We start from the raw sequence: 25,903 nt of genomic DNA, 5'->3' as shown, positions 1-25,903 counted from the left end.
TTCCGTTTGTCCGTCTGTCCCGCTTCAGGTTAAAGTTTTTGGTCAAGGTAGTTTTTGATGAAGTTGAAGTCCAATCAACTTGAAACTTAGTACACATGTTCCCTATGATATGATCTTTCCAATTTAAAGCCAAATTAGAGTTTTGACTACAGATTCATGGTCCACTGAACATAGAAAATGATAGTGGCAGTGGGGCATCCATGTACTATGGACCCATTCTTGTTTTTTTGTGTTTTTATTAATTTATCTTGATATTATTGAAACAGAAGTGATCACTCCCAAAGAAGTTGGTTGACACATCGTTTAAACAATAGATTTTTATGAAATTTGTTTTCAGTTGATTGCATAAATATTTACAAAAAACTTCAAAACCAAATTTGGGGGTATCAAAAAATGGGGAAGCTAAACTGAATTGAGCCTGCTGCCCTGCTACTATATATATTATTAAAAGCTTTGTTGGCAAATGAGACAACTATCCACCAGAGACCAAATGACGTAGATTTAACCAATAGGTCACTGTACGGCTTCAACAATGAGCAAAACCCATACCGCATAGAAACTATAAAAGGCCCTGACATGACAAAATATAAAACAATTTAAACAAGAAAACCAATGCCTTGATTTATGTACAAAACAATAAACAAAAAAACAAATATGAAATACCAACAACAATAACCACTGGAGTAGGTTTCACCAAAAAAATTATGACTGAGATTGATCATAAGTATACTGAACTGTTCATAACTTACGATTGATCTTAGTCGTATGTTTTTTTGTGAAACCGACTTCTGAATTTCAGGTTCCTAATTTTGACAGGCACATTTGGAATGTGGCAGGGTAAAACATGTTTGCTAAACTGGGACAGTAAGAGCTCAACACAAGAACAAACTGTTCAAATCAGTTGAAAAAGGCTTGACTGTTCAGATCAATACAAAGCACCAAAAAAAAAACTGATAAAAAGACTAAAAAACTGAGAACCAATCTAAGAGTTCTCGCAGTTACTGAAATCTAGTCCAAAGCCAATAACAACAAGTAAAAAAATCCTGTATTCAAGGCAAAAAACTAGATTTTACAAATTTGAATAAAATATATACAAATGGTTACTATTTTTTATTGATATGTGCCATACATGATTGTATGTTTTATTGATACGTGTCATACATGATTGTATGTTTTATTTCAGGGTGTATGATATAGAGAAAAGAGTAGGAACACCACAAAAGTTTTTGTTTCCTAGTTTTGAAACAACAAACTGGTATGCAGCAAAACACATCTATGATTTAATAAAAGGTAAGAATTAAACTGGATTCGGAACACTGTAATTATTAAAGTAATTAGAGTTTTTTACACAATATTTACAAGTTTTTGACATTGGATTGTTATGTTTTTAACCCTTGTCCTAAGGTTCAAAATCAAAATCTCTTTCGAAGTATATGCGAGGAAAGTTTTACATGTACTTTCAGACTATACAGAAGAGGGAAGAATACCTCCCGATTACCTTGTACAGGGGGCCAAGGCCCTGGGGTCACATCTGAAGTCTTGGACACAAAGAAAAGATGTAAGTGTTTATCTCAATTTACCTAAAAAATCATGATTGCTGTGTTAACTGTAATGGTGGCTGTACAAATAATACCTGTGTATAAAGGACAGCAAAAAGGAAAAGGCGTCCTTTCTTGTACATGTATTTTCTTGTACATGTATTTATACTCACAAACTTAATTGAAAATAAACTGTAGCAGTAGGTTTAACGACATTTCAGAATAAATATATTAAAAAAAATAACAAAAGAGATAGAAATGTAATTTTTGTCATCTGCTGCCTAGACCATAATACTAATCTCAGATCTAATCTAAAAGAATAATGTTAAAAATTAGAATGTCAAATATAAATTTAATAAATATAATTTTTTTAAATAAAATTATCTTAAAATGTGAAAGCAAATATTTATTATTTGTAGAGTGGATAGTTCTTAATGCGCTATAAAATGAGATGACCAATGTTTGAAAAATTTGTAACCAACTTTAATATCAAATTAGAAACATTCTAAAGGTAAACAGTTGCCTTCTTAAAAAGATTTTCTCCAGTTTAAAAGAATAAAGTATGACCGTGACTGACATTCTATAAATTTACAAAAATCAGTTTTGTTCACAATTTATTTTTAATAGGTCAAACTTCTTAAAAGCATAACATGAATTAATGTTTCTTTGTAATTTTTGTTTGAACAAATGTTAATTCCTTTAAAGCATCAACCTTTATTTTTTTCTTTGAATACAAAAATTAGTTTTTAGGTTTGCACCTAAAAGAAAATAAAAAAAAGTGCTATAAATATTTAAATTTTTGTTTATTTCACGCTAAAAAAATTAGTTTTACATATGGTCAATATTGACCATGAAATTCCCTCTTATTTCAGTTTTATAAAATCTATATTTTATGAAAATTAATAATAAAAAAATGTTATAATGTTTTGGCACGTTTGCAAAGTGATGGTATTGTTATGAATTTACGATACTGTACTTAAAGATATGAAGATCTTAATGAGGCCGATTAAGACCTAACCACAGACAATTTTGAGTATCACATATGAGAAACCACAAGTTTATTAATTAACATAAATTTCAGTAAGATTTGTAATTTATTTTGTACTTTAATAGTCTGTTGCTTTTCTTACAGCAAGAAATAGTACTTTAAACTACATTTAACAGTAAATCTAGAATGTTCTCATGCTTTTGAAGCTATCAGCACTATCTAAAGCAAACAGTTACTGCAAATAAAAGATATGATTTTTTTTAATCGCAAATTTTCTAATGCAAATAAATTTTGAATTTTTGAATTGTTCACATTTAAGTGTCAGATTTAGGCCTATTTTTTGTCTAACTCCTTTAGATTAATTTAAAAGATAAATGCAATGATAAAATTTGGATAATTTATTAACTTTGTCTGCCTGTACATGTATTGGTAAAGGGTTTGAATGAATTCTTGTCTCACTATAAATATCTTCATTCATTATTTTCTTTTTCTTTGATGCTGACTTTACAGCTCAACAACCTCCATCTCGTGAGTTTATTTATTTACAGGCGTATTTACTTATCTTAATGTCTGTTGTGCTCGTGATTTGCTTCCTATTTTCATTCCCTGGTCACATGGGGATCATGTGATCCTTACTACATAGCATGTGTTTATAGCCTGTAATAACCTTTGACCTTTTTGGCAGGCTTACACTATAATTGCTATTTATAGAAGTAGATAATAATTTTTTTCTGGAAAAAGTAGTAGTTTTGTTTCTATTTTTAGAATGGTGGATAAGACACTTTGCTATTGCCTACTGCACTACTAATTGTGTATGATATATATATATATATTAATTGTTCATGTTTTGTAATTCTAATTATTATATTTGTCTGTTTTATATATAATCCAAAAGTACTTGTGTTTTAAAACTAAAACATTTACCATGTTTTTGCTTTTAATCCTAATTTAAATGAACAGTTATAAAACATTGTTATAATTAAATTCAGATGTTTTCTTCAGAAATTTTAGTAGCTTTTAGTTTTTCTTTGCTTCTAGATTGTTGGTTCTATTTTCATTTCACTTGTACATTTCTTTCTTTCTATTTTTTATTTTAATGTACAAACTGGAAGGAGAAACTATTTTTTGAAACTAAGTACACATGTGCCCTATGATATGATATTTCTTATTTTAATGCCAAATTAGAGTTTTGACCCCAATTGCACAGTCCACTAAACATAGAAAATGATAGTGCAAGTGGGGCACCCGTGTACTTTGGACACATTCTTGTTTTTAAATGAGGATAGGAATACGAAAATTAATTTCCTTTTCAATTATGAAAAATGAAAACTAGAATGACTCAATTTGGTTTCAGTGTACCTCTTTTTTATATGACCAATTTTGTTTTTGACTACCAAAGATTTTCTTCATAACTTGTGTATAGCTCTGTTATCAATTCAATCTATTAAACACCAAGCACAATGACAGGAAACTTTTCCCGTATTTTTTGTATTTCCACAGATTTGATGTTGTTATTGTTTGTTTTGAAATCACCACTTCAATTTCATTTTACAACTAAGACTTTAACAGACTTGATTTTAAGTTTTGCATTGAAACTTTCAAATGTAAATAGTGAAATTCTTCCAGTCTTAAAGATGGACTTTCTGTTTTGGAATTTAAATCAATTTAAAATGTGATGGATTATAACTTTTGAAAAAAAAATTGATAATTTTGATTAATAGTCTGAAAAACTGAACAGGTCAGCTTAGAGTCTTTAAGAATTTGACTTTAAAAAGGTTAATATTGATTTTATTTAGTATTGTATTGCTTGTACTAAAAAAATGTTTATTCATCATAATGGACAATTTTTTCCAAAGGAACATTTATGTAAATTGGATGTCTTCAACTACAAGTCTTTAGTCAACGGCAGGTTACCATTACTTGTAAGAATAAAAGATGCAGAGAATATGTCATGAAACAGCAACCCAACAATGATTACAAAAAATCCCATAGAAGTCACCTAAAGTTTTAATAAACAATATGTCAGGCACTAAATGGAACTTAGGCTAGAAAAGTTTCACTCAAAATATACATTATAAAGGTCAATAAACAGTTTTCAAAAACCAATATGTTAGGTATATTATGGTCTTTAGTATGTAATCTAAATTAAATGATCAACAGCAGTTCCTTGCAAAACAAAAAGAACCAAGATTTTGACCCCATACTTTTATAGGCAGACAGTGTCAAGGTTCATAATTTTTGAGTCACATGAATTTGTAGCAGAGTTGTTCTAAATTGGTTCCACTTTTGACTAGAGTCTGTGATTAGTCATATTCTATTAATCTGCATAGATGCTTGTTAATTAATTTTTTTTTTAAATGTACCTTGAAATTTATAAGAAGTCAAAACATGAAATGGTTTTAGTATTATAGTTTCATGGTGAAGGGCTCCAAAATTTCCATTTCAGTATAATCATTTGTATAAATATATGCATGTGCTTCAAGTTAAAAGGAACTTGTTTTCTAATAATACGTTTGACTTTATGCTATTTGCATTGTTAAAAAACCTAGTCCGAAAATTATTTGTTATTGAATTAAACATTTTTGGGTGATTGTTTGATACACATGATATAGGGAATTCTGAGTCTCCGTTTTCTAGCTAGGGTTAAGGACAGAGGGGCACAGTTTTAAGATAAAAGTGTGTGTTCATTTTGATACTATGCTTCTTGATTCTTGGCTTTAAAGATGACAGCTATGTCATGTTTATAGATACTGAAGGCAGAGGGGAGCTGCATCGCTCTTTTTTTGTCTAGCTAAGACACTGACTACCAGGTTATCTGTAATTTTTTGCTTTTTGAATTAGCTAGATTTCAAGATTTTTAAAACACAGGATAAAGTGATAATTTTATATCTGATTGGTTAGTTTATCCATTTATTTGTCTGTCTATTTTGTATCCACTAGGATTTTACATAAAAAAAACCATAAGACTCTGACATATTAAAAAAAAAGGGGGGGGGGCATGTTCGCATCATCTGGTCCTTTTTCTATTTGTAGTAATTTCCTCAATATTGTTATCTGTCACATGATGTGGTATATGTTTTCATGATGGAGAAATTTTATCCAAAAACTAACATTTAAAATACATATGAAAAGTATATATACAGTAATCTTTTTGGTGCGTGTGAATTTTACAATGTTATTATGTCTACAATATCCCTTTTTTAAATATGTAAAAAAAAAAAATACAATGCTGATGTTATTGCATTGTTAAAATTAATGTTCAAAGATTGATTGCCTTCATTTAAAATTATTTATATCTTGAAACTGCTAATGGTTATATAAACAATAAAAAACGAAAATAAAACTTATAAATTTCATGCATCCAAAAAGCTTTTCTGTTTTATATATTATTTCATGAATTGCTAGCTAAAGTCAAGCAATGTGAAGAAAGGTCCAGAATATATCAACTTGATAAGTAATGTCACAACATAAAAGTGAGGAAATAACTAATTGAAGCAAAATACAAAAAGTAGTAATGGTGAAAATAAAGATATTATTCATGAATGTACATGTATAATGATTTGAATAATTTATAAACAAAGTAAAGACTAATTGAGCAAGCATGTTTTTAGATTTAAAAAAAAAATTTCATAGCTGTTTCTTATATTTGTTTTTAGCTATTTTATTAGTAATTTATCCTATGTTTTGTGTAGTTTGTGAAAGATGCCAAACACGACCTTCCAGAACATGTGCAATATGGACGTCTGTTGAAAGAACTGTCAAAAGAAGTCAAGTCCATTGAAAATACGGTAAGATTTGTTAAGAATGTGGTCAAATTGTGTTTGGTATTATTTCAAAATTGTTTTGTGGAGTGGTTGTTATACAACTGTAGATAAAAGAAATAAATAAAGAATGCAGGAATTTTATAGTTTAAACTTTGTCTGTCCACAATATGTGTAAATGCAAAAACCTTAAATGTATAGGTAGTTCATTTTTGTTGAGGCTTTGACTTTAGTAAAAAAAAAACCAGACATATATAAAGTGATCCTATATTCTATCGTCGTTGTCGGCGGCAGCAGTGTCCACTTATATTCACTCTGTGGTTAAAGTTCTTGAAATTTTAATAACTTTCATAAACTATCCTGGATTTCTACCAAACTTGGACAGAAGCTTGTTAATTATCAAAAGCTAGTATTTAGAAGGAATTTTGTAAAAATATATTTCCTGTTTTCCCGTGTATATATGTATGGACTTAGTTTTTACTTCCAGTTAAAATTACATACAGTCTGCTGTTAATGTTCTTAAAACATTTAATAGATTCATAAAGAAGGTGAGACACTAGGTTCTGCAGAACCCTTACAAATTTCGTAATACCTATATGAATGCCTTCTGTATTTTTTTAATGATTGATTTTTTTTTTGTAGATAAAAAGTAGCCCTGTGAAAGTGAAAGAGAAAGTAAAGAAAAAGAAGAAAAACAACATGCCAACACCTAAACAGATGGTGAATATTGATCTGTTACATCAGCATACTCAGGAGAAATTACAGGAGTTACAACATGATGAGAAGATAGGGGTGTATAACTTTAAAGTAAGTTATTTATTGACAACATGATGAGAAGATAGGGGTGTATAACTTTAAAGTAAGTTATTTATTGACAACATGATGAGAAGATAGGGGTGTTTAACTTTAAAGTAAGTTATTTATTGACAACATGATGAGAAGATAGGGGCGTATAACTTTAAAGTAAGTTATTTATTGACAACATGATGAGAAGATAGGGGTGTATAACTTTAAAGTAAGTTATTTATTGACAACATGATGAGAAGATAGGGGTGTATAACTTTAAAGTAAGTTATTTATTGACAACATGATGAGAAGATAGGGGTGTATAACTTTAAAGTAAGTTATTTATTGACAACATGATGAGAAGATAGGGGTGTATAACTTTAAAGTAAGTTATTTATTGACAACATGATGAGAAGATAGGGGTGTTTAACTTTAAAGTAAGTTATTTATTGACAACATGATGAGAAGATAGGGGCGTATAACTTTAAAGTAAGTTATTTATTGACAACATGATGAGAAGATAGGGGTGTATAACTTTAAAGTAAGTTATTTATTGACAACATGATGAGAAGATAGGGGTGTATAACTTTAAAGTAAGTTATTTATTGACAACATGAGAAGATAGGGGTGTTTAACTTTAAAGTAAGTTATTTATTGACAACATGATGAGAAGATAGGGGTGTATAACTTTAAAGTAAGTTATTTATTGACAACATGATGAGAAGATAGGGGTGTTTAACTTTAAAGTAAGTTATTTATTGACAACATGAGAAGATAGGGGTGTATAACTTTAAAGTAAGTTATTTATTGACAACATGATGAGAAGATAGGGGTGTATAACTTTAAAGTAAGTTATTTATTGACAACATGATGAGAAGATAGGGGTGTATAACTTTAAAGTAAGTTATTTATTGACAACATGATGAGAAGATAGGGGTGTATAACTTTAAAGTAAGTTATTTATTGACAACATGATGAGAAGATAGGGGTGTATAACTTTAAAGTAAGTTATTTATTGACAACATGATGAGAAGATAGGGGCGTATAACTTTAAAGTAAGTTATTTATTGACAACATGAGAAGATAGGGGTGTTTAACTTTAAAGTAAGTTATTTATTGACAACATGATGAGAAGATAGGGGTGTTTAACTTTAAAGTAAGTTATTTATTGACAACATGATGAGAAGATAGGGGCGTATAACTTTAAAGTAAGTTATTTATTGACAACATGAGAAGATAGGGGTGTTTAACTTTAAAGTAAGTTATTTATTGACAACATGATGAGAAGATAGGGGTGTATAACTTTAAAGTAAGTTATTTATTGACAACATGATGAGAAGATAGGGGTGTTTAACTTTAAAGTAAGTTATTTATTGACAACATGAGAAGATAGGGGTGTTTAACTTTAAAGTAAGTTATTTATTGACAACATGATGAGAAGATAGGGGTGTATAACTTTAAAGTAAGTTATTTATTGACAACATGATGAGAAGATAGGGGTGTATAACTTTAAAGTAAGTTATTTATTGACAACATGAGAAGATAGGGGTGTTTAACTTTAAAGTAAGTTATTTATTGACAACATGATGAGAAGATAGGGGTGTATAACTTTAAAGTTAGTTATTTATTGACAACATGATGAGAAGATAGGGGCGTATAACTTTAAAGTAAGTTATTTATTGACAACATGAGAAGATAGGGGTGTATAACTTTAAAGTAAGTTATTTATTGACAACATGATGAGAAGATAGGGGCGTATAACTTTAAAGTAAGTTATTTATTGACAACATGATGAGAAGATAGGGGCGTATAACTTTAAAGTAAGTTATTTATTGACAACATGATGAGAAGATAGGGGTGTATAACTTTAAAGTAAGTTATTTATTGACAACATGATGAGAAGATAGGGGCGTATAACTTTAAAGTAAGTTATTTATTGACAACATGATGAGAAGATAGGGGTGTATAACTTTAAAGTAAGTTATTTATTGACAACATGATGAGAAGATAGGGGTGTATAACTTTAAAGTAAGTTATTTATTGACAACATGATGAGAAGATAGGGGTGTATAACTTTAAAGTAAGTTATTTATTGACAACATGAGAAGATAGGGGTGTTTAACTTTAAAGTAAGTTATTTATTGACAACATGATGAGAAGATAGGGGTGTATAACTTTAAAGTAAGTTATTTATTGACAACATGATGAGAAGATAGGGGCGTATAACTTTAAAGTAAGTTATTTATTGACAACATGATGAGAAGATAGGGGTGTATAACTTTAAAGTAAGTTATTTATTGACAACATGATGAGAAGATAGGGGTGTATAACTTTAAAGTAAGTTATTTATTGACAACATGAGAAGATAGGGGTGTTTAACTTTAAAGTAAGTTATTTATTGACAACATGAGAAGATAGGGGTGTTTAACTTTAAAGTAAGTTATTTATTGACAACATGATGAGAAGATAGGGGTGTATAACTTTAAAGTAAGTTATTTATTGACAACATGATGAGAAGATAGGGGTGTTTAACTTTAAAGTAAGTTATTTATTGACAACATGAGAAGATAGGGGTGTTTAACTTTAAAGTAAGTTATTTATTGACAACATGATGAGAAGATAGGGGTGTATAACTTTAAAGTAAGTTATTTATTGACAACATGATGAGAAGATAGGGGTGTTTAACTTTAAAGTAAGTTATTTATTGACAACATGATGAGAAGATAGGGGTGTTTAACTTTAAAGTAAGTTATTTATTGACAACATGAGAAGATAGGGGTGTATAACTTTAAAGTAAGTTATTTATTGACAACATGATGAGAAGATAGGGGTGTATAACTTTAAAGTAAGTTATTTATTGACAACATGAGAAGATAGGGGTGTATAACTTTAAAGTAAGTTATTTATTGACAACATGATGAGAAGATAGGGGCGTATAACTTTAAAGTAAGTTATTTATTGACAACATGAGAAGATAGGGGTGTTTAACTTTAAAGTAAGTTATTTATTGACAACATGATGAGAAGATAGGGGTGTATAACTTTAAAGTAAGTTATTTATTGACAACATGATGAGAAGATAGGGGTGTTTAACTTTAAAGTAAGTTATTTATTGACAACATGAGAAGATAGGGGTGTTTAACTTTAAAGTTAGTTATTTATTGACAACATGATGAGAAGATAGGGGTGTATAACTTTAAAGTAAGTTATTTATTGACAACATGATGAGAAGATAGGGGCGTATAACTTTAAAGTAAGTTATTTATTGACAACATGATGAGAAGATAGGGGTGTATAACTTTAAAGTAAGTTATTTATTGACAACATGATGAGAAGATAGGGGTGTATAACTTTAAAGTTAGTTATTTATTGACAACATGATGAGAAGATAGGGGTGTGTAACTTTAAAGTAAGTTATTTATTGACAACATGATGAGAAGATAGGGGCGTATAACTTTAAAGTTAGTTATTTATTGACAACATGATGAGAAGATAGGGGTGTATAACTTTAAAGTAAGTTATTTATTGACAACATGATGAGAAGATAGGGGTGTATAACTTTAAAGTAAGTTATTTATTGACAACATGATGAGAAGATAGGGGTGTATAACTTTAAAGTAAGTTATTTATTGACAACATGATGAGAAGATAGGGGTGTATAACTTTAAAGTAAGTTATTTATTGACAACATGATGAGAAGATAGGGGTGTATAACTTTAAAGTAAGTTATTTATTGACAACATGATGAGAAGATAGGGGTGTTTAACTTTAAAGTAAGTTATTTATTGACAACATGATGAGAAGATAGGGGCGTATAACTTTAAAGTAAGTTATTTATTGACAACATGATGAGAAGATAGGGGTGTATAACTTTAAAGTTAGTTATTTATTGACAACATGATGAGAAGATAGGGGTGTGTAACTTTAAAGTAAGTTATTTATTGACAACATGATGAGAAGATAGGGGCGTATAACTTTAAAGTAAGTTATTTATTGACAACATGATGAGAAGATAGGGGTGTATAACTTTAAAGTAAGTTATTTATTTGATTTTTATTCAATTGTATTGTTCCAACTATTTCATGAAAAAGATATTGAAAAGTCTTTAACTATCCCAAACCTTAATTTTGCCAATAATTATTTCTCAATAACAAGCACATGTCTTTCTTTTTTTAATAGTTTTATTGCTGTAGTTACCAATTATGTCAATCAATCATATATGATTTTATGCCCTCTATGGGTCCTCTAATTTGGGTAATAACATTATTCTTTTCTATTCTAAATAGTTCTGATGTGTAATAATTAATTTTTAAGTTATACATTATGGATTGAAAAGAAGTCATTTATAGAAATGTTGATGTTATGGATTTTTACCATGTTTATATGAATGCACTGATGAAAAATTGAATATTTGAAATTTATTCAACACATGAATATTTTGTTCAACTACATGTTTGCAAAATATGTCCACAAACTTTTTATATACTTATGAAAATGAATTCACATTGAATATTTTTTAACGTCCATATCTATAAGGCTAAAAAATATTTTATTTTTTCAGGATGAAGAAGATGAGAACACTCCAGCCTCTCTGAAAGTAAGAATTCCTAAAGCAGGTGCTTACATGGAAATGAAACAGGAAGTAAAATCTGATCCAGATGATCTCTCAGGGAAATCTGTCGGTTTGAAGCTCAAGGTGTCTAATGGGAAAATTATTAGGTGAGAAACATTTCATTATGATTTAGAATGAAGATGAAATTTTTCAAGATCCTTAACACTTCCTTCAACCATATGGACACGCTATACAAATTACATGTAGTAAATAAACTCATCATAGATACCAGGATTGAAATGTATGGCAGACACATGTTTTGTCAACAAAAAAATCGTCTGACACTTAGAATGGTAAAAAACCCCAAATAAAATGCAAAGTTGAAGAGTATTGAGGAATCAAAATTCCTGTAAGGATAATCGTATGATTAAAGATTAAAATAAGGGCTGAAATGTTAAAGAGCTCAGTAGTAAAACCCCTTATCATGAGAGAATTATTCTGTTGAAGGTTTTCAAGAAACATTTTTCAAAACTTATATTATCAAGGATTTTACTCATCATTTTTGCATTAATAATTGTAAAAATATATATGCAAAGTCAAGATTTGCATAAACGTGGGAGGATAGAACTAGTATTAGACTTTTTTTTCTTTGTTACAGTGATATAGGTAAAAAGAAATCTCAGGGAACTAAAAAATTTCAGCCGTTGATCGGTGATGCAGGTGCTGATGAGGATAGTGATGTGGATAATCTGGTTGTGGACGAGAATCCTAAACGTGGGAAACGGCAATCTGCACCTCCCCCGTCATCGGCAACAACAATGAAACAAGGATCTCTCAAGCTCAAATTATCTTGTAAGTTGAAATTATTATATTAGTGTAACCAGTTTCTTTTCAGATCAAATTATTTGTATCTTGTCCCAGAAAAATAGCTCAGGTTAGCTGTTTCCTGTGAAGGCAACTTTTAATTTAACTGTTTAAATTAGTGATGAAGTCAGTTTAATGAGAACACTCAGTGTATTTTGATTGAAGTTGTTTGAAAATTCATGTTGTGAGGAACATATAAAAAGATTGGTAAAACTGAATTTTCAAATCAAAACTACTATGAATAATAATCCATTAAAATGAAAAGGTTCATTGAGTTTTACTTTTTAGCTAGAAGTAGCTCAGATAATGTTATAACCTTAAATAACACAAAGGTTCACTGTGCTTAAACGGCTGTGGGTAACTTAAGTTACCCACAGCCCAAGATGGCAGACTCTAAACTCGTTGATATTTAATTCATACAAAATGTACCTTTTGCGACGTTTTTCATGCAGAATGTAAATATTTAAAGGATTTTTTAATAAAGAAATGACTAACAATTACCATAAATTTGTTAATATAGAGTTCACTAAAGCGCAAGGTCAACTTTAAAAAATGCATAAGATGTCCGTCACTTATTGATCGAAACTAAGCAGACGGTCCGTAACTTTATTTTTAGATGTGGGTAACTTTTGATTTAAAATTTTAAGAATTATAATTTCAACAATTAGAAGACAATTAACATCATATTTGTAACCTTCGCGGCCGTTTATACTACTCATTCACCACCAAATGTGATTTTATTAACGCATCATACTTACACCACAGAAGTTTTATGTGGGGTTTGTGGTACTCCATCCTGGTTATGGTTTGAACTTTTATTTACTGATGTGCATCTTATCGACGTTTTTCGCTTGTCAGACCAAGGCTTTTCCATACTCTTTAATGTTTTGAGTTTAATTATATGTTTGCGGTTTACCTTCACCTCTGTTTCTTTCTATGTGTATTTTGATGAATACTCATTGACGCGGCTCAGTATTTATACATCCCACCAGTTAGTTATAGTGTTATGATTTTTTTAATATGTTTCCTAGTATTTTTTTTTTTCTCTCTTTGTATGTTATCAGGGGTTGTTAGACTATTAAATTACCCTGTTGTCCTACGTAGTTATTTATATTTTTATATACTATGTCGAATTGTTACACTATGTTGACTGCTCTTTTCCTTTTATTGTCAGCGACTTTTACCTATTGTGTCTTTTAGTTTTATTCAGTTTAATGAGATTTAATACAACTTGCATACAAATGAAATATGCAGCTAGCTGTAAAACTAGGTTTATTCATTTATACAAAATGTCCTTTTTTTAAAGTTTTCCCATTTACTGTAAATCTTGGCCAGGGTGCCGCAATATCACCGTGCGCAACGTCTCGGTGTGTCCAGATTGACACCCCTTTTATTTTACTGTCAATGCTGATGGGATTTGTTTTTGTGGGGATGAGAGAAAAGTGTTTTTGGCTTTTTCAAAAAGACGGAAAAAGTTTGTGCACTTAAGTCTCGTATAGTCTATCCACTGCATGCCTGGGCAATTTGGGTTCCCCTCCAAAATCCCGGATTCACGCTACCTTTGTCGTTGCTTGCAGAAAATCAGCAAGTGTATACATGCTACATGTATGTGTAAAAAATACTTGTGTAGTCTACTTATTCAAAAATTAAAACGAACAATGATGTTTCAACAGTTTATCTGCTATGATCGGAAACAACCCTCCGAACTAGGCGATTCAGGTACCCCGGCGTTATACAAAATGAGACCCGAGTTTTGCGGATTTATCGTGATTTTTTTCATATTTTTCTCAATTTTGTCTTCCATCGATACAATGAATTATATCATACTAGACATCTACTTCGTTTTGTGAATATGTATTCGATGCAATCTCTATCATTAGTTTAAACATTACATCCGCGTATGTCGATTCTTTGAAAGTTACGGACATCTCTATTGGTATGATGAAAAAAGTTACGGACAAGTTGTTTTGAAGTTACGGACAGCCTAAGTGTTTTTTAAAATCGTGCTGTGATCGTTTACTTTGTAGAATTTAATCACCTTTCCAGTTTAGGGGTTTCCCTAAACGATTAATACAACTTTTAAATTCAGTTGTTTAATTGATGCATTCGTGGTATTGTTATTCTATAGAAGAAAAGTATCTAACCGACGCAAGGCGGCTCCATCTTGGGCTGTGGGTAACTTAAGTTACCCACAGCCGTTTAAGCACAGTGAAGGTTGAACCGGTTCAGCAAAACTCTTGCTGATGTATTACATTGAAGTTTCTAAGAAGACTGCAACTATACTTTTACAAAAGGAAGTCAATTTATAAACTTTTGTTTTAGTCCATGGTAAACCAATGCCTCCAGGCACATCTAGTCAAGAAAGTAGTCAGGAAAGTAGTCAGGAGTCAGAAAGTGCAGCAAGTCAGAGTGAATCAGAGGGTCTAGAGGATCGAACCAACCTTCCAACAATAAGAGGAGGACTCAATGGTAGTATAGCAGATATTCTAGAGGCCAGTGGCTATGGTACAGAGACAACATTTACTGTTGATGAGGATGTTGGGTAAGTACATACAATCTGAGGTTACTGGTCTCTGGGACAAACATACAAGAGTGTAAGGATCAGTAATATCAGTTAGATAGGACAGAATGACCTAGAAATACCATGATAAATAATTTCATAATTTATTATGGCTCTGTTTATATTCTAGATATTTCAGTAATTTATAATTTATGCACCATATTTTTTAGATACCATCACGGCTTGTTTCTAAATAACAAAGGCTGCACTCAGTATAACTGTTAAGAAAGGCTTAGTATTTCTTTTTTATTACGGAAAAATCTTATATTTCTAATTCTGTTAATGACGAAGTACCATCATTTTGTAAAACATTTATTTGCTTTCCAAAATCAGGAGTTGCACAGGATATTTATTACCAAGATGGCTAGATGTCTGTTCTTTCTGCTTGCCCTTCATTCTATCACTCCCCTTCCCTTAATCAATATACAAGTTAAATGATTAGTGTATATGTGTTTTGTAGAAGAGCCTCACCAAGTATGAGAGAAGCTATTCAGGGAATGCTATCCATGAGCCAAATGAATGAAATTGAATTGTTTTCCAAGGGAGGTAAATCCAGACAACATCAAAGATCTCAGCTAGTTATTGATGAAGAAGAAAGATTACAGAATTGTTATAAAGATGATGAATTCAGTAGGTTTATCTTCCACTCTGTTCATAATTAAAATTATTCAAATTTAGACTAGTTATTGATGAAGAAGAAAGATCACAGAATTGTTACAAAGATGAATTCAGTAGGTTCCTATCTCACTCTGTTCATAATTGAACTTTATGTACAATGTTGACTGATGATTTCTATATGTTATGGCAACAAAATGCACAAACTTATCAAGACAAACAAAATTATATGTTTATCTACATGGGCTAGATATTTTGCCTCATCTTAAGCACTCTAAGAGACAAGACTTGTTTCCTTGCATTGTCATGAAATTCTTACTCCATTTTGAAGGTTATCAAGAGAGAAAACAAGTCCTGATATCATAGCATATGACATTTATAATGCACCCTGTTGTAGACTACTTGAATCTTTCCTAAAGGTGTCCCTCTACACCTAAGGGACATAACTCTCTATTTCTTTTAGGCGAATCTCTTTGAAATCTTTATTTGTTTGTATAGGTCAAATTTATTTATTTTTGTTTGTTCCAATTTTAGTATTATATGGTATTATTTACATGTCAGAACTTTTTTTGCATTTTGGCCACTGATAGGGTTGTTGTTGTCTCATTGGCAATCATATCACATCTTATTTTTATAGTTAGATCTTTGCTTTTAAATGAAGTTAAATATTCTTGTAGGGAGTATTTCATGGTAAAAATAATTTTATAAGAACAAAAAATAAATAAAATACACACAAATTTTCAGAAAATAGCAGGTTTGGCATCAAAATTGAAAAAAATATAGTTTTAAAGGAAATATATTCTAGTTGGTTTTACATCTAAGATGAAGACATTTCTTTTATTGTTGCAGTATATCCTGACCTTGAAATGTCAGACGAAGAAGAAGGTGGTAGGGGAAAGAAGTCAAAGCATGATGATAATTGGAATCCTAAAGGTAACTATTTACCCAACTCACAGTACAATCTCTGAAAAAAACAACTCACAGTACAATCTCTGAAAAAAACAACTCACAGTACAATCTCTGAAAAAAACAACTCACAGTGCAATCTCTGAGAAAAAAAAACTTACAGTACAATCTCTGAAAAAAACAACTTACAGTACAATCTCTGAAAAAAACAACTCACAGTACAATCTCTGAATATTGGGTAACATTTCATTCAATATCAGACAAATCAACTAGTCAAAAGAATCCTTTCTTTAAAAAAAAAAGAACTTGCTGGAAGATGAATTAATTACTACCTAAATTTGGGTCAACACAATGAAAGTGTATTAATAATACTAATTTGAGTTAAGTTTTAGAATCAGACACAGATGACCTTTTTTAGCTCACCTGGCCCAAAGGGCCAAGTGAGCTTTTCCCATCACTTGGCGTCCGGCGTCGTCCGGCGTCCGGCGTCTGTCGTCCGTCTTCCGTCGTCGTTAACTTTTACAAAAATCTTCTCCTCTGAAACTACTGGGCCAAATTAAACCAAACTTGGTTACAATCATCATTGGGGTATCTTGTTTAAAAAATGTGTGGAGTGACCCTGCCAACCAACCAAGATGGCCGTCATGGCTAAAAATAGAACATAGGGGTAAAATGCAGTTTTTGGCTTATAACTCAAAAACCAAAGCATTTAGAGCAAATCTGACAAGCGGTAAAAGTGTTTATCAGGTCAAGTTCTATCTGTCCTGAAATTTTCAGATGAATCGGACAACCTGTTGTTAGGTTGCTGCCCCTGAATTGGTAATTTTAAGGAAATTTTGCTGTTTTTGGCTATTATCTTGAATATTATTATAGATAGAGATAAACTGTGACAGCAATAATGTTCAGCAAAATAAGATTTACAAATAAGTCAACATGACCAAAATGGTCAGTTGACCCCTTTAGGAGTTATTGACCTTTATAGTCAATTTTTAACCATTTTTCGTAAATCTTAGTATCTTTTACAAAAATCTTCTCCTCTGAAACTACTGGGCCAAATTAATCCAAACTTGGCCATAATCATCTTTGGGATATCTAGTTTAAAAAATGTGTGGCATGACCCGGCAAACCAACCAAGATGGCTGCCATGGCTAAAAATAGAACATAGGGGTAAAATGCAGTTTTTGGCTTATAACTCAAAAACCAAAGCATTTAGAGGAAATCTGACATGGGGTAAAAATGTTTATCAGGTCAAGATCTATCTGTCCTGAAATTTTCAGATGAATCGGACAACCTGTTGTTAGGTTGCTGCCCCTGAATTGGTAATTTTAAGGAAATTTTGCTGTTTTTGGTTATTATCTTGAATATTATTATAGATAGAGATAAACTGTAAACAGCAATAATGTTCAGCAAAGTAAGATTTACAAATAAGTCAACATGACCGAAATGGTCAGTTGACCCCTTTAGGAGTTATTGCCCTTTATAGTCAATTTTTAACCATTTTTCGTAAATCTTAGTTATCGTTTACAAAAATCTTCTCCTCTGAAATTACTGGGCCAAATTAATTCAAACTTGGCCACAATCATCTTTGATGTACCTTGTTTGAAAAATGTGTCCGATGACCTGGTCATCCAACCAAGATGGCCACCACGGCTAAAAATAGAACAGGGGTAAAATGTAGTTTTTTTGCTTATAACTCTGAAACCAAATCATTTAGAGGAAATCTGACAAGGAGTTAAATTGTTTATCAAGTCAATATATATCTGCCGTGAAATATTCAATGAATTGGACAACCAGTTGTTGGGTTGCTGCCCTCCAATTGGTAATTTTTAAAGAAATTTTGCTGTTTTTGGTTATTATCTTGACTACTATTATAGATAGCGATAAACTGTTAACAGCGATAATGTTCATCAAAGTAAGATCTACAAATAAGTCAACATGACCTAAATGGTCAATTGACCCCTTAAGGAGTTATTGCCCTTTATAGTCAATTTTTAACAATTTTCATTAATTTGGTAAATTTATGTAAATTTTTACCAAATATTTTTCTCTGTTACTAATGGGCAAAGTTCATTATAGATATAATTGTAAGAAGCAAGAACGTTCAGTAAAGTAAGAACTTCAAACACATCACCATCACCAAAATACAATTTTGTCATGAATCCATTTGTGTCCTTTGCTTAATATGCACATAGACCAAGGTGAGCGACACAGGCTCTTTAGAGCCTCTAGTTAACAATTTTCATAAAATTTGTAAATTTTTACAAACATTTTTTACTGAAACTACTGGGCCAAGTTCATTATAGATAGAGATAATTGTAAGCAGCAAGAATGTTCAGTAAAGTAAGATGTACAAACACATTATCATCACCAAAACACAATTTTGTCATGAATCCATCTTCTTTCTTTGTTTAATATTCACATAGACCAAGGTGAGCGACACAGGCTCTTTAGAGCCTCTAGTTTGGTTAGAAGAATTGTTTAAAACAATATTATTTAACATTTTACATTGCATAGAAGTTTCATACAATTCTGTGAATTTGATTGGGTCAGTTATTACAAAAGTTATATTTTATTTCTGTATTTTAAAATGTCATATCTATATTACTGGGCATGCTCTTCATGACAACATTAAAACAATACTTTTGAAAACAAACGAAAGTTTTTGGAAAGTTTGCTATAGCTTGCTATTGCTACTTTCTTAGCCGTCGGCCTCAAACTTACGGTTGACAGATTATCGCAATATAGTCTGCTCCGAGGTAGTGTAGTACTAGTGTTTGAGTCTGATACTTGGAAGATTCTTTTAAAATTTTGAGTTACTACTGTTTTGACTGAAAAGATTACAGCTTGAATAAAAAAAAATGAATGTTCACCGACGATTCAGATTAATTTAACTTCATTTTAAAAATGAGTATCTCAAACAAAACTTCGCGGATCTGCCATGCGCTGAAGAGAAAATCACAAGAAATCTACGCGAGATTGCGTTTTCATTCATTCATGAATATTTCATGAATGAACATTTTCCCGCTCTACTTTTACCTGTTTACTATATATGTACTTACGTAAACGTGGTAAAATCCCGAGAGTATCGAAAGAATCGGGAATGACTGATTAAAATGCGAGAACAAGTTGACATTTTGACCAATCCGTCGGATAATTGAAAAGTGATAAGTGATATAAACAAAACATAGGTGAAGAATATAAAATACTCGATAATTAAAATTAAATTATACATGTCTAACGTCTCACGCCAAGGACGAGTAAAGGTAAATACCAGATTGGATTAAAAAAAAATTAAAAAATGCATTGTTTTTGTCTAAACATCGATCTGAAGATTTTGATGCCAAAAATCATTTGAAAACTTAAATAATTCCGTTATTTAAATACTTATTGTTTCACATTCCAATGTGGATATAAGGAACTTTACTCGTTCAGCATGCTCAAGTGGATCAAACAGACAGCAGAAAAACATTGACCCCACGTCAGTTCTTCTTCAGTCTTCTTCCAATAATTTACATCGTACCACTGGTGTATTATTGTAAATTCGTATTAAAAGCAACCGAGTCAGCATCTTCTTCTTCGAATATTATAGTTCAGAGTATCAAGACAAGTTCTGTAAAAATGATTAATGATGTGTACCCTTTGGCTAAAATGGCTGCATTTTCACCTCAAAATTTAGATAGATTACAGACAAACCTGTGCATCTGGAAAAGTTTTAAGGCATACCATGCCCTATATAAATAGATTTCAATTGCTTTGTCATCCAAACACAGAGGCAATGATTACCGTAATATATCAAATGAATGGCTTAAAACAAAAATTCTCAAATGTTATTTACTCATAAGACAATGCTTAATTTCACAACAGCAACTAAAATGTGTTACAGGTTATAAGCACCTCTATGAATCTAGTATATACATTTTTTTTATTCCTGTGGTCATACTGCTGTTGTTATGCTCCCACCGTATTGAATTTTATCCTTGTTCTGCTGTAAGTATGTACGTCCTTCCCTTTATACTTGTACGTACATGTACCTCCATACATCCCAAAATTCGTTTCTGTTCTCTTACTTTAGTTTGCCTGAACCAAATTGTATGAAACTTATACGCAATGCATATAACCACAATTCACAAGTCAAGTTTGAATTTTAGTTGCGTCACTTTTACCATTCTAGAGTTTTATGCTACTTTACAAATAGGAAAGTTTCTGGAAATTTTAGTTTCTGAACTCTAACTTTAGTTTGTCTTAACCAAATGCTATGAATCTTATACACACTGCATGCTCATTACCACAAACTGATCAAGTTTGAATTTTGGTGGCAATAGTTATACCATTTTAGAGTTATGCCCCTTTACATATGTAAAAAATTGCTGAATATTTTCGTTTCAGTTATCTAACTTTAGTTCGCTCAACCAAATGTTATAAAACTTATACATTGTAATACTTTTAACAATAAAACAAAGATTAAGTTTGAATTTTGGTGGAGTAATTTTTACTGCTCTAGGGTTGTGCCTCGTTACAAATGGAACCAGATGCTCCGCTGGGCACATCTTTATACGACCACAGAGGTCGAAACTCCGAACAGTTGGGGCAAGTATGGACACAACATTCAAGCTTGATATAGCTCTGAATTTGGATTGCGATCAAATTTTTGACATAATATATAGGTTTCTGACACAAAACAAATGTCAAGATCTTACATATCTATTGCGCAAAACTGTGTAATTAGAATGTTTACACAATGCTTATTACCCCATAACTCAGGTCAAGTACACATTTTGGTAGCGTCACATTTACAGTTCTTGAGTTGTGACTCTTTATGACATTAATGCTAGCGGGGGCATCATTTGTGTCCAATGGAACGTTCCCTACTTTTGATAAAAGCCTTTAATATAAATTCACTTTCATTACAGTTGTATTGATTTAAGTTACTGTAATTGTCTTATTTATAAAAAAAAAGGATGCGGTATTTTTTGCAAAGAACCAATGCTATCCAAAAGAGTTCAAAGGAGGAAAATGTATTAATAACTATAGGCCACCATATGGTTGTCAATAATGAGAAATATGTGTACCATATACATGTAGAAAGCTATAAAAGGCCCCGATATGAAACATGTGAAGCAATTCAAACAAAAAAACTTACGTGTTAATTTACTAAAAACAAATATAAAGGATCTAAACCAATAAAAAATACTAATTCACAGGCCCTTGATGTTGACATGGCATGGGTACTTTTTTTTTTTTTTTAAAGAAATTAACAGAGATTTCTGTATATTTCGATATTTTAGATCTACAGTTTTAGGTTGCAATAGAAAATATCAAAACTTTTTATGACAAACATGAAAAAAGTGATTTTTGATAATTACTGACAAGACAATGGTTTAGTTTAAAACATCCAAGCTGTGATGAAATACATTTTTGAAATAATACAGGTCTATAACCTTTTTGGAATAATACACAGCTACAGTTGCAAACTTTCCAGAGGTGCTATCCAGCACTTTGATTATCTAAGTTATCTAACTTGTAATTTCATTTGCTTCAGATTTTCATATATGTAAGTTATTACTTACACAGAGAATCTTATGATTTCCACGATCATGTAAAATCAATACTGTATTTGATGTATTTGTTCTCTGTCTATTTAGGGTTTGTGTCTGTTATTATAATATTGTCTGATTATTTTTTTTAAATTTTGGCATTACCGTATATTTTTTTGTTATATTTAAATATTGACTTGATATTTTTAATGTTTACTTTCAGCTCGTGTACAAGTAACAATACCTAAGGGAGAAAGGCCACACAGAGAGGGGGTACGGAAGGAGGCAGTTGAACAGATCTTAGCAGCCGCAGCAGCAAAGCCAGCCCCAATACAGGTTCTTATTTTCTAGTATACATTGTTAAGTCAACTCTAACATACATTGACAATTTTGAATTTAATATGACAAGTCATGCAAGCAGAAGGTCTTGGATGCTATACAACATATATGAAGCCACCTTTTTTATTCAGAAAACCTTTACCTGTGTTTAGATTTTCTTATTGACCCTATATATATATGATGGCTATAATGGTTATTTTCAAGGCTGTGACATTTTGTTGTGGAAGAGAGACAAACCATTCCAACATTTTGTTGTCATCAGCTGGGTCACTTTTAGGTACAGTCTGTGGTTAAAGGGTTTTTAAAACATCAGTTATTTGGTCAAAACTTTTTTGAAATGTATAATAGTTCGACAAGAGTTTTTTAAATGATCTCAAGTCCGTATTCAAATCAAAATTTTGTACAGATTTTTTTCAGTATTTCCCAAATAGAAGTTGTTTGTTTTTATTTTTGCAGTTGATCTAAAGATATTGTCTTGAACTAAAGTTTATTAGACATCAATAACTTTTTCTTAACCTCAGAATTTTATGTAACTTTATAGACTGAAGTTTCTTCAAGATCAAGAAACAGTTTCTAAAGGAAGAATTGTTTACAGTATTTAACTGATAAATTATATTTATTATATCTAGAAACCAAAGAAGATCAGAAAGAGAAGTAAATCAGAAACATTACCAGAACCAATATCTATGCCAGGAACAGCCTTATCATCAAGTTCAGGTTCAGCCTTCCGTCCAAATCTGTCAAAACCTCAACCAACGACACCAACCAGTCCAGAAAGTCCTACCAAACGTAAGTCTCTAAGAGTACTATTTCATATGGAAATAATTTGCATATCTCATACAATAAGAAATAGGTTTTTGGTGTATGGACAGATTGTAAGGTGTACATTTTGGTCTGACGGGATTTTTCGTACTGTGGCCTCATATCATGGTCATTGGTCAATGTTATTTTTTTGTTGAAAGGTCTGTTTCATAGATACTATAAGCAATAGGTCAACTAAATATTGTGTGTTCAAGGTCTGTAAGGTGTACCTGATAGTCTGCAAGGGTTAGGTTGACCTTGACATTAATTTCATTGCTTAGTTATAATGTAGTTTTAAAACATCAACAAAAAGTTCAATCATGGTCACTACAACAGGTCATTCTTTGCAGCATGTGTATTCTCAAGTAATTGAATAAATCAGTGGCGGATGCAGGAATTTTCGAAAGGGGGGGGTGCTAGCCCAGGGCAAAGGGGGGGTGCAGGGGGGGTGCAAACATATGTCCCGATTCAAATGCATTGATCGGCCAAAATAAAGGGGGGGTGCGGACCCCCGGAACCCCCCCTCTGGATCCGCCACTGTAAATGAAAAATATGGAAACTAATGGAATATCTTTTACATGACTTTCTCCACAGATTGTTTTATTGGTGACAAATTATAATGTTTTGTCTTTTTCAGCCAAGAAACCTAAAAAAGGTCAAGCAACAGCCAAACAAAGACTTGGAAAAATTCTGAAAATTCACAAACTAGGAATGTTTTAACTACCTCATCATGTTCTAAGGAAGTGTGTCTATGTGTGTGTCTATGTGTGTGTGTGTATGTGTATGCTTTTGTATAAATTATAAAACATCTATGCAATTTTAAATTACTTTGGTGAAATATAAATATTTATCAATGAAATGGAGTTATTTAAAAAAAAAAAGGAAAAAGAAGCAAGTGAAATTATTATCAATTTTAATGTATCACCTTTATGTATTTTTTCCATTTTTATTGAAAATTGGCCAAAGTGTTTTTGTTGATTGAGTTGCATCTTGCCTGGTGCAAGAAAACATATAGGTATTAAAGGTCGAGTTTCCCTTAAAAAATTCTCTTGAATTTTTTGAATGATGTAATAATTATGCCATAAATGAAATTCTATTTTTATTCTATCTTCAAATTCTAGGGTTCAAAGTTTAGACATGTGTAAAATATTTGTTTTGTTTAAAAATTAAACTGGTCTTAAAGTCAAGTTAACAGTATTAATGGAGATTTGAAGTTTATAGCAAAAATGTTGAAATTCACATATTTGAAACGTGTAAAAGAAGAGGGACGAAAGATACCAAAGGGACAGTCAAACTCATAAATCTAAAACAAACTGACAACGCCATGGCTAAAAATGAAAAAGACAAACAGAAAAACAATAGTACACATGACACAACATAGAAAACTAAAGAATAAACAACACGAACCCCACCAAAAACTAGGGGTGATCTCAGGTGCTCCGGAAGGGTAAGCAGATCCTGCTCCACATGCGGCACCCGTCGTGTTGCTTATGTAATTTGATATTCAAACTTATATCTTAAAACTATCAACTAATACACTAAAAGTATTATCAAATGAATTTTTATTTTTTATTTTTTCAGGGGTAAAGGCAATTTATTCATATATTTTTTTCAAGTTGTAGTAGTTTTTTTCAGTAACTATTTACTACCAGTAAAAAACACTATAAACCAAATAGAGATTTATATAATCAGGTGACCTTATTTGCTATTCAAAAAATGGTTGTGTGCTTAAAAAATGTCAGTATTTTTTGCATATCATTTCAATAATAATGAAATTGAAAATTTAAATAAATTTAACCCTATGACATCAATACTATGTGGGCATTCTAACTAAATGCTCAAAAGTTAAAAAAAAATTATAAAAAAAATGGCATCCATAAATAACTAAATATATCTACATCAAAAATATTTTTGAACACTTTTATGCCCTTGATGTATTGAAATTTTGAATATCTTAAATGCATTGACTTTTTTTAACATTTGTTAGAATTTTATGTAATTAAGAGCCCAATAACTTTGATAGTAAAAAACATACTTTGAATCTTGTTTTTATATTGCTTTGAAAATCACTGCTTCTCACACCCTTTAAAAATGAAATAACGAACAGATTTTAAACATTAAAGAATTTTATTATAAATAGTTTTTTGGAGGGAATATTTTGTAAAAGTGAAATCATAAAACACACACACACACACCATTGATAGACATTGTGCTATAAGTATTCTCAGTATTAAAAGATCTCAACCATTATTTCATATCAGGTATATTTCTACATTGCCAATATTTTTTCAGTCAAAATAAATAAAATAATTAATTATTTTCATAATTTAACACTGAATAGAATGTCGTATCATGGAAATATTAAATCATAGTATAAATTGCAATATTATTTATTTTTAATGATTTTTCTGTTAGGGCTATTCTATTGGAATTTGTATTTTTTGGATATGGGTTGAATGACGTGTAATTTATGGTAATATATGTAGGTTGTTGAAGGATTACATACCCATCCTCTCATACCCATCCACATTCATTTTATGGGAACAGCCCTTAGCATCGAAAAATTAACAGTGCAATAATCTAGGGTAGCTAAAATAAATTTGTTTTATTGGATGAAATTAAACTATGCAGCATAAGGCATTTAAAAATTTTAATATAAA

At 30.9% G+C, this 25,903-nt stretch overlaps 1 protein-coding gene across 2 annotated transcripts in view; it reads left to right on the top strand.

Moving 5' to 3' along the window:
- The window catches only part of LOC139485428 (lysine-specific demethylase 7B-like), a 32,584-nt gene extending 8,453 nt beyond the window's left edge, over window positions 1-24,131 (top strand). The window contains exons 9-21 of one of the 2 annotated variants that reach the window (XM_071269908.1): window positions 1,184-1,290; window positions 1,464-1,558; window positions 3,037-3,054; window positions 6,219-6,314; window positions 6,930-7,094; window positions 11,634-11,791; window positions 12,283-12,476; window positions 14,811-15,030; window positions 15,509-15,678; window positions 16,513-16,596; window positions 22,327-22,439; window positions 23,072-23,231; window positions 23,881-24,131. In XM_071269908.1, coding sequence (XP_071126009.1) covers window positions 1,184-1,290; window positions 1,464-1,558; window positions 3,037-3,054; window positions 6,219-6,314; window positions 6,930-7,094; window positions 11,634-11,791; window positions 12,283-12,476; window positions 14,811-15,030; window positions 15,509-15,678; window positions 16,513-16,596; window positions 22,327-22,439; window positions 23,072-23,231; window positions 23,881-23,963 — 1,663 coding nt within the window. In that variant the 3' untranslated portion in view covers window positions 23,964-24,131. The remainder of the gene's footprint in view (window positions 1-1,183; window positions 1,291-1,463; window positions 1,559-3,036; window positions 3,055-6,218; window positions 6,315-6,929; window positions 7,095-11,633; window positions 11,792-12,282; window positions 12,477-14,810; window positions 15,031-15,508; window positions 15,679-16,512; window positions 16,597-22,326; window positions 22,440-23,071; window positions 23,232-23,880) is intronic. The other variant, XM_071269915.1, reaches the window with a different exon arrangement.
- Window positions 24,132-25,903: the final 1,772 nt, after the last annotated feature.

The sequence above is a fragment of the Mytilus edulis genome, chromosome 1, assembly GCF_963676685.1.
Source record: "Mytilus edulis chromosome 1, xbMytEdul2.2, whole genome shotgun sequence".
Classification (NCBI taxonomy): domain Eukaryota; kingdom Metazoa; phylum Mollusca; class Bivalvia; order Mytilida; family Mytilidae; genus Mytilus; species Mytilus edulis.
This window is presented reverse-complemented; position numbering and strand designations above follow the sequence as displayed.